General features: G+C 37.2%; 2 protein-coding genes across 2 annotated transcripts; one reads left to right on the top strand and one right to left on the bottom strand.

Moving 5' to 3' along the window:
- The first annotated feature begins 230 nt into the window (after window positions 1-230).
- Window positions 231-5,755, top strand: LOC113110963 (adenosine receptor A1-like). The gene is made up of 2 exons (XM_026275295.1): window positions 231-1,218; window positions 3,199-5,755. Exons 1-2 carry the CDS (start codon window positions 890-892, stop codon window positions 3,857-3,859), a joined length of 990 nt encoding a protein of 329 aa, XP_026131080.1. The 5' UTR covers window positions 231-889; the 3' UTR covers window positions 3,860-5,755.
- A 381-nt stretch (window positions 5,756-6,136) lies between these two features.
- On the bottom strand, window positions 6,137-9,646 carry LOC113110962 (bcl-2-like protein 15). The gene is made up of 4 exons (XM_026275294.1): window positions 9,486-9,646; window positions 8,816-8,931; window positions 8,328-8,546; window positions 6,137-6,692 (listed from the first exon to the last, which is right to left on the bottom strand). Exons 1-4 carry the CDS (start codon window positions 9,586-9,588, stop codon window positions 6,663-6,665), a joined length of 468 nt encoding a protein of 155 aa, XP_026131079.1. The 5' UTR covers window positions 9,589-9,646; the 3' UTR covers window positions 6,137-6,662.
- Between the last annotated feature and the right edge of the window lie 150 nt (window positions 9,647-9,796).

Here is a 9,796-nt window from a genome sequence, read left to right as displayed (position 1 = left end):
TTTGTGAAATTTACGTAATTTAAGTAATTTTTGAGTAAGCGTTCTTTATACACCGTATATCTACCTAGCATATATAGATAGATAGATAGATAGATAGATATTTGCTTGCATGTACTTGCTTGTAAAGCACCACATTAGTGCATGACTGCCTCCACTGGCCCTTTATAAGAAAAAAACATAACTCTTCATATTAGAAAGTACTTCATCCGGACATTTTCTAGCATGGGAAATTTTTTTTGTCGGCGTGTTTTCATACATATAGCATCCTATCTGAGACGCAGCCTATATTAATTCAAATACAACCGATGTGAATAACAGCTTGAGTGATGAACTGCTAGCATTATTGATCAGGTGCTGTCGCTCTCGTAGCATCTGATTGGTGAAACTTGCCTCGGACGCGCTCGCGTGCACGTGGAGCACGTCTGTGGAGCCGATGTGAATGCGCTTTCAAAGTTAAGGTGACCGTCAGACCTCCCAGGATGTATCGATATCGACAGACACATGTACGGGCTTAATTCTGAACCATACGGGAGCCGTCTTGATTGACTCTGGCGCACAGGTGTTGAGTCACGCGCCGATCGCTTCTGATGAACAGTGACTGCATGCAATGTGCGGGAAATGTGATCGTGGACTGTCTGAGGTGACTCATACTAGTTCACAGTGGAGCTGGACTGCACACCCGGACATCATTATGAGGATGATCATGGTGCCGCCGACGCATTTCAGAGGGGAAGCGCAACTTATTTTTTCATCTTGCGCCATGTAACTTTGGCACCGACATGTTCACCAGAATTAAGGGACAGTTTGGACTCGTTTGACGCATCGACAGTCTTCTCATTTAAATTTCACTTGATCCTGTTCAACGCAAGCACGTGCAGTCCTCGCAAGGATGCCTGATGTCCCGGGTCTGTACATTGGGATGGAGGCGCTCATCGCCCTTTCCTCTGTCATTGGGAATGTGATGGTGGTCTGGGCTGTGAGAATCAACCGATCTCTACGAGACACGACCATTTATTTCATCGTCAGTCTGGCTCTGGCAGACATTGCTGTCGGGGCACTGGTCATTCCTCTGGCTATAACCATAAGCATCGGACTGAAGACTCATTTTTACAGCTGTCTGCTCGTTGCGTGTACTGTACTGGTGCTAACGCAAAGTTCAATACTCGCCCTCCTGGCTATTGCTATTGACCGCTATCTGAGGGTCAAGATACCAATGAGGTAATAAGATGTGGTTGTTTGTCTGTTTTATTTTTCTGGATGCACGAGTCAATCAATGTGGAGGATGTTTTGAAGTTGAGGTGACTGTGAAATTATAGATAGTCAGTCCTTAAGGGATATTTGACCCAAAATGAGATTTACTCACCCTTGTGTGATATTCCAAACTCATGAGTTTTTTTTTTCATTCCGTTGAACACAAAGGAGAACTTTTAAAGAATATTGATGCAATTAAAATTACATTTTGCCATGCCAAGCCTAAAAAAAACCCCCCAAATCGCTACAAAAGTGGCATAACGTTTATGCACCATATGTTAATCTTCTCAAGTCATACAATAACTTTGTGTGAGAAACAGAATGAAATTTTATATAAATAAATTTTTTTATATAAAATAAAATAGCTATGACTTCAAGAAACCTTAAAATATAGAACACATTTGCAATATTTATTATGCTTTTTTCTTTCTTTTAATGCTTACATTTAACAGTTGCAACTCATTGCCATTACATTCAAGTGTGTCTTTTTGTTTCATGAAAGTCATTCATGTTAGTTGAAACATGAGGGCGAGTTAATTTTTGGGTGAACTAACCATTTATAGCAGATTTAGGCCTACTCGAAACAGAAGACAGTAATGCATATTCTTTAATTAGTATGGATTCATACTTCCCACATGAAAAACTGAATTTAGAGATTTTTAGAAACATTGTGACATTGAGAAATACTAAGATAAAGGTAGCATTTTTTGCTTTCAGTCCATGCAGTGATGTTTGACCTGGGTGAGTTTGCCGTGGGCTGCAGTGTTTCTCAATTTAATGCTGAGTTATGGAATCCACTTTCAAAGTCACCTTCAATCCGTGACTCTCTCATAGTTTTTAATATCCTGTCCTGCCCGTGGCCTCCCTTTGAATCTAAAAGTTGAAGTTTCAGAGTTTATACATTTATATGAGTCAAAACAATTAGGCAGGAAGACCGTTTTTGCAGCATTAGCAACTTATGATTGCGTAGAAGAACAGCTAGAATGACATTCTTTTTCTTAATTTTAACGATTTAATGGGATTATAACATACAAGTCTGAGATAATTATACACTGGACAAGTGCATAGTATGTCAAACCAGCAACTAGTGCCAATTTGCCAGCTGAGTGGATGGCATGCCTCACTAGCTTCATTTGTGTTGTCTGAAAAGACCTTCTACAGAGAAGGGATTGTCAAAATGTAATCCTTCTCAGCAGAGTTTGTGTAGTGGTTCTGCTCAGCACTTTTTTTTTTTCTTTATAAATTATTTCTATATTTATATCGGGGATTTCAATTATTTGTTCCAGATCAATTGCACTTCCAATAGTTTTTTTTTTTTTTGGATTTTGAAGAAATTTCACTTATGTTTGCACTTCCTCAGAAATAGGCCTAATCTTAGTTATTTTCATGGGTCAGCATCCTTTACAAAGCTTCCTCTTTACTCTGTGTTGTAGAGTGTAACATGGTGTTACAATTCCATTCATGTTCTCCATAAGGGAGTTGATTCTAAACAATGATCTTTTAAAGACAGACCTACTGTGAACTACAAGGTTGATGGTTTTTTTAAATCTGCCTGCATAATTTTTTCTTATTTAAAAAAAAAAAAAATCACGTTCACCAGGAGAATTCTTGGCAAAAATGACATTATCCATGATCCTTCAAAAAAATGTCCACCATTCAGAGAATCTGAACAAGCAAATTGTGCTTGTGAAATGCGAATTACATAACTGATATACATAACTGAGTCAGTTTATGAAAACTATTCTCTCAAATTACTTAAATATTTGCATGTATAATATTATGCGATAAAGCAATAAAGTACACCGGCTTGTACCTTCGTCTTTTCGTCCAGTTTTCGAATACTCATAGCTGGTTGGCGTAGTTCATTGATCATAACTCTGCTGCCATTTTAAAAATCCCTATGGGAAAAAGTAAAGAGTTGTTTAAAAATATTTTTTTTTCCCACAGCTATAAAAGAGTGGTGACTCCAAAGCGTGCTGGCATCGCAGTGATGGCATGCTGGATGGTGGCCATCGTAGTTGGCCTGACGCCCATGTTGGGCTGGAACAATCTGGAGAAGCTACGCCAGACCAACAGCAGCTTGGATGCCGACCTTCTCATAACCTGTAAGTTCGAGAACGTCATCAGTATGGAGTACATGGTCTACTTCAACTTCTTCGGATGGGTGCTGCCACCGCTCGTCCTAATGTTGCTCATCTACGCTGAGATCTTCTACATGATCCACAAGCAGCTCACCAAGAAGATCACCACCAACCAGACCGACCCCACTCGATATTACGGGAAAGAACTCAAGCTGGCGAAATCTCTCGCGCTGGTGCTCTTCTTGTTTGCAGTCGGCTGGTTGCCGTTGCATATCCTGAACTGCATCACTCTCTTCTGCCCTAGTTGTAACTATTCAATGTCCATTCTTTATGTGGCTATCTTGCTCAGTCATGCCAACTCCGCCGTCAATCCCATCGTTTATGCATTCCGCATTACGAAATTCCGGAATGCTTTCGTTAAGATCTGGAAACAGTATGTGTGTTGCACGGGGGAGCCACGTCTGGGTGATCGCCCTGGCTTTCGCATAGATAGCAAAGAAAGAAGACTACGAGACAATGACATCTGACACTAGGCTAACCAGGTCTCCTCTATGAGAAGCACTTTTTATGGTCTACAGGGAAAATGCACTCTGGGATGTTTGCTGTCTGTCTAGAGAATATGTTTGCCACAGAAATGAGACAATCGAACATTACTGGCAATCTTTCCTTGAAAACCCAGTCAATGGTGCATAGAATGAATTGCATCGTTAGTGAGGGACTATTAAATAAATGAAAATGGCCTGTTTTAGAGGAACAGCCACACAGTACAACTGGCATTCACATCTGTGAATCTTCATTCGATTATGATTTTCTTTTGTGCTGTGGTTCATTCGAATGTATCACCTAAAGGGCTTCATATAATGAATGCAAAACTGCACACTCGTAAATGTCAGCGCTTATGAGTACACTAAACTACACTGGTCTTCAGTCAGTAGCATAACCGCGCTTGAGGACTTTGAAAAAAGGACATTGAGAATGTGGTCTGAGGTCATTTTTATATGCCAGCAAATTCATGTTTTGAGAAGTGTGGGATATAGAGTTATTTGTCATTTGCTGCTTGTTATGACTAGCGCAAATAGGAGGCAGCTAGGCTCACTTTGCCTTAAAGGGATAGTTTATAAAAACAGAAAATTCTGTCATCATTTACACACACTCCTGTCATGCCGTATGAGAAGATATGTTTAAAAATGTACGTAGAATGACAGCCAGATGAGTTCAAAGTTTTTGGACCGCAATGACTTTCATTCAAAACAGTAATTAAACTGGCTTTTTTTAGCAAAAGAAAATCATACTTCATGACAAAACTTTCATTTTTGGGTGAACTATCCCTTTAGGCAGAAATTTGCTTGATCCTATTAGTCTAATATCAGCAATTTTGCTTTTGTGGTGTTATGACACTTTTTTTTGTAGATGTTTCAGTCTAAATGAAATAGTTGACCTTATTAATACTCCTCTCTACTGTGTATTTAACAGAATAACCGCTGAAAATTAACTTGATGCATTCTTATATTTGTTTTGGTGCGAAAATCCCATTTGCGTGAGCAATTAAGAAATGCAGCCTTTGTTTGAAATGAAACAAGACTGTAAGCGGTTTGCATTTAATATTAAGACTGCTTAAAACTGAGGGCCTGAGAAATGATAGACCGGAAGGAACCATAAATTTAGATTGAATGATACTGCTGCTTGAGGTCTTGTGTGTGGGTTGTTTTTTGTTAATCACTGTTGAGATGTTTTGTTAAAGTATTGAATGCATAACTTGAGGACAACCACAGTTGAATTTATTATATGTTCAGACCTCTAAAAAGTGAAGGACATTCAGAGCTTTCACTGAAATTGCTCATTTCTCCAAGTGTATTAGAAGAACTACTGAAATGTTGGTGTCCTCTGAACGGACCCAGATTTTGACTCTGCATCCTTGAAATAGGTGGCAGTGTGTGAAGTGTCCTTTGAACAAGCTCTGATAAATGGTTTGACCTTTTCAGGCTGGTCAATCAATTCAACACAGTTTCCAGAGAAACAACTATTCTCAAACTTCCTGGGTAGATCCAGAGGTGAGATCAAAGCTGACACGGTGACTTGTGTTTCCGCTTCATCAATGGACCTCCGTTTCAATTTACTGGGTACCAGCTGGAGAATTTAACTAGTTTAAGTTCAAGGGCATAAACACTCTGGATTTATTATTTTTATATCTAGTTCAAGTGATTTACAAGTTGCACTTACCTACATGGATCAGTTGAGTGTCTTAATCTAATACTTAAAAAAAAACTGCAGCTTTAACCTACCCGTGATGGCATGCTGTGAGGAACGATCAAAGTGTTAATAGTGTTCTCAGATAACAATATTGGTGCAGTCAAATGATTAATCGCGATTAATCATTCAAAACAAGTTTTTGTTTACATATGTATGTGTACTGTGTATATTTGTGTATACTGTACTCTTTAAAATATATTCTAATATTTTATATCATACATATCAATTTTTTTCTTAAATAATATACGTGCATGTGTTTGCATTTATATATACATAAATATACACAGGACACACACTTACTAGGGAAACAAAAATGTTATTTTGGATGCGATTAATCGTTTTATAGCACTAAAAGATATAATCGCAGCTCACAGAGGCCACTTCCTCTATGTGGGATTGTTTACTGACAACAAAGCCTACAGAAGCAATGGTCTTATTTGGCCTGAATGATAGAGTATTGTTACTCAGTACTGTGGTGCCCCCCTGTGATGGTTTGAAAAAGTGCTAAAGCTCTCAGTACTATAATCAAATCATTTTTAATAAGAAAAACATGCTTGTGTTGCATTAATTTTAATGTGAACCAGGCATTGTTAGTGAGTAACAAAGTTCTTTTCTTTTTGTTACTAGAATGCAATAAAACCATAAAAATATGTCTCAACATGTCCACTTCATGTTTATTTGATCTGTAGTGAAGGAGGTCTAACAATTTGTTAACTATAACATGCATGTCCCTATTAGACCAACACATTTGGTCAAAGTGCTTCATTTTAAAGGATTTAAAATAGCATTGTAGTTTTACTCCACATTAGTTATGTAAAAATAAATTTGACTACATCATTATACACAAGTCTATCATTTAAAAAAGCAATGTTGGTTAAAAATGCCTGCATCAGTTGAATTACTCAAACACAAATATCTGTATTAGAGTAAAAATGTAAACCTTTAAAAACTTTGTTGGTTGTGATTGGCTGAAAACAGGACCTTGGCATCTGACATATTTACAGTTCATCCTGCATTACAAATCAAAACTACAGAGGAATGATTGAGGGTCTCTCAGAGGATGAGACAATGAGCTCAATCTCAGTGCATGCTGTTCTTAGAGACCGAGACCTTGAAAAAGAAAAGATAAAACAACATTAGTCTGCGTGTTTAACAATAGCAAAGTAAATCTTCAACGTATGGGGAAAATTAGTCATAACGGTTATATCTGAAATAAAAATGGATTATTTTATTTTTTGGGGCATTTTTGCCTTTATTATGGCAGGACACATCAAACAGTTGGGACTTGAACTCGGGACGCCCCAAAAAAATTAGGGTGTGTGGTGGGATTTGGGGCCAAAAACATATAGCAGAGTAATGCCATATTTAATTTTTGACAGGAATGAAAACAAAACTGTGAGGAACTGAAAATTACATGATATAGGCCCCTTTATATGGTGTGTGTCATTGTAAAAATGTTAAGTATATCCATCACTGCTTTGTTAAATTCAATATGGCATCTAACCTGACTACTAAAGTCAGTTTGAGGTGAATTTGATGGCATCAGTTTACTCACTAGATTCAACTGTTGTAATTGGATGGGCTCTTACTATTACAAACATTATGTCTCTAATTCTTGTTACCAAGTGCTGCTTAAATGGTTTAAGCAGCACTGTCCTATCCTGGTCCTGGAGGGCCACTTTCCTGCAGAGTTGAACTCCATCCAGCCCCATGACGCTTGCCTAGAAGTTTCTAGTACTACTGAAGACCTTGCTTAGCTGATTTAGGTACATTTAACTGTGGCTAGATCTAAACTCTGCCAGAAGGTGGACACCTCTGCTTAAGATTTGGTTTAGCGACAATGTTTTTTTATTAAAACTACGATGAAAAGTATTCATTGCTGACCTTTTTTCCATGACTAAAATAAGACATACAAACTAACTATGACTGTATCAACATGCAATATTGTTGACAGAAATGACAATACCAAAATGTAGTACAAAAAATAAAGAAAAACTATCCAAAATGTGTCTATTTTCTTTAGGTCAGTCTTTTGTTTTTTTTGTTTTTTTAATGAACAGATGTGAATATAATTTTGAGACCGTGGAACTGATTTTAGAAGGAATGCCACCAGTTTCAGCTTTTGAGAGAAGATTTTGAGTTTTACCAGTTTTCATAAAGTAGAGATTGTATTCGTTTATGATAGGAGTTATGATAAAGGTTCACAAAGTGGTCCAAGGGGTCACATACTTTTAGAATCCACATTTAAATGGAATCCAGAAAATTTTAAAGGGAAACACAGACTTTGTTTAAAATAAAACTGATTTTAAGGAAGAAAGAAAAGAGAAAAAAATTATTTTTTTTTGTTAAGCTTTAAAAACAAAAAAATCCTGTTAAATTGTGTAAGTTAATCAGATATGATTTTTGATTAATACAATTTGACTTAACCATTAAATCAGTCTAAAAAAAATGTAAACTAAAAAAAAACAAAATACAATCCACAAAATTTAAAAAAAAAACAGGGAAAAAAAATTATTTGGGAAAAAAAATTAAACTATTTTCATAGGGCCCTAGATTCATTTTAATAGGAATATGTGGGACTGGGAGTTCCACACAAGGGCAAAAAAGTTTAAGTTGGTCATGTGATTTAGCCATGGTTTAAAATTCACTTATCCTGCTGGAGACACACCCACATCTCTTGGTTTTCATTACTAAGTTTACTACAAACAGAAGTAGTTAATGTCAATCTGGTAAAAGAATCCTCACCCAGCCTCCTTGTTCTGCAATCCAGCCTGTTAGACGGTTGTTGACGAATCCCATCATAGCGAACTCAACTACATTTATCATGTCAGGGCAGTTTTTCTTCATAAGGAGTCCCAGTGTGATGGCAGCCTTGAGAAGCTGCTTTTCTGAGGCCACTTCTGCTCTTTCCATAACCCACGTGTTACACAAGCTGTCCACACTATCACTGAAGGCAGTCACCACCTAGAGAACACGTGTCAGAGGCTACAGCTGTGGTCAAACATCCAACACCATGTCACAGCGCAATTACACAAGGCCTAGCTATCAGACCCAAACAGGAAATACTTGACTGCACAAGAAGTTTCACTTTTATTAGTTTCAGGGAAGAAAATGAAACTGAAAGAAGTAATTATGAGTGTACCAGGAACAGAGTAGCACTGTTTAAATATTAATATTCACAAAGTGACACAATGTTCTTCAGATTAGTCTATCGGTGTCTGGACTGGACTCACCTGATCGGCTGCAGCTTTCTGTACATTCTTCATCAATGGCTGGATCACTCTCTCATCATAATCATCACCCAGTTCCCTGAGCTTTGAGGCTATTTTTACAGGGTCAAATGAGTTCTCTGCACAACAAACAGTTTAAAATTAATTTATCTTAAAATTATTTTAATAAAGTTTAATCGCCATATCAGTGTTTCAATTGCATAACGTTACATAAAATTATCTTGTAAATGATGTCACGTTTACCTCAGAAATGCCACTCAATCTTGAAAGCAACGTTTGTTAAAAGAAAAAAAAAGTTACTCTAGTGAGGAGCATTTTAGTCTGTACATGCACTATTGTATAGTAACTAAACTTTTACTCAAGTGACGTTTACCGTATGTAGGGAAAAAAATCTGGAAAACATATTACGACGTTTATGTCTTCCATATATTTGAACGTCGTACTGGAGAGACATTTTTGTCGTTGATATAATATTGTGGGTTTTTATTTGAGTTATAATATATCTAAAATCGAAAAATGTATCTAAAAACAAGGTTAGCTAACCCAATGAGTCAGCTAATTAACGTAAGTTACATGAAAGGTTTTAGCAAGTCATTGTTTACACACATGTTCTTAACAGAAACTTTCATAGAATGACTCGAATAATGCTCAGAGATCAAAGTCGAACACTTACCATCTCCAGTACCATCACACTCCACCATATCAGAATATGTGTCATTTTGTAAGAGGCAGTGTATGACTACGTATGTTTGTCTCTGGATTTCAGCTGCCGCCATCGCCTTTACCGGGTGACAGTTTAACTGGTTTCCGTGTTATCGAGAAATCTGCTGACTTCGAGCTTAATTCCAGGCGGAAAACGATCCGCCGCAGATTCGTCATTTCTGCAAACTAGCAGTATGTAACTTACATGTCAAATAAACGTTCTTACTACGTAATGTTGGCATCATTTGTAAAAGTACAAATAAGTGATTTCATAACCTGTAA

This window comes from Carassius auratus, chromosome 11 (genome assembly GCF_003368295.1).
Source record: "Carassius auratus strain Wakin chromosome 11, ASM336829v1, whole genome shotgun sequence".
Taxonomy (NCBI): domain Eukaryota; kingdom Metazoa; phylum Chordata; class Actinopteri; order Cypriniformes; family Cyprinidae; genus Carassius; species Carassius auratus.
The sequence above is the reverse complement of the archived record's forward strand: the minus strand, read 5'-3'. Positions and strand labels throughout refer to the sequence as shown.

Excerpts from the sequence above, each read along its gene's own strand:
- LOC113110962 (XM_026275294.1), bottom strand. The coding sequence starts at position 9,588 with ATGGCGGCAGCTGAAATCCAGAGACAAACATACGTAGTCATACACTGC. Across the intron at positions 8,547-8,815 it reads AGAAAGCTGCAGCCGATCAG|GTGGTGACTGCCTTCAGTGA; the intron begins GTGAGTCCAGTC and ends CGTGTTCTCTAG. Across the intron at positions 6,693-8,327 it reads TTGCAGAACAAGGAGGCTGG|GTCTCGGTCTCTAAGAACAG; the intron begins GTGAGGATTCTT and ends TTCTTTTTCAAG.
- LOC113110963 (XM_026275295.1), top strand. The coding sequence starts at position 890 with ATGCCTGATGTCCCGGGTCTGTACATTGGGATGGAGGCGCTCATCGCC. Across the intron at positions 1,219-3,198 it reads AGGGTCAAGATACCAATGAG|CTATAAAAGAGTGGTGACTC; the intron begins GTAATAAGATGT and ends TTTTTCCCACAG.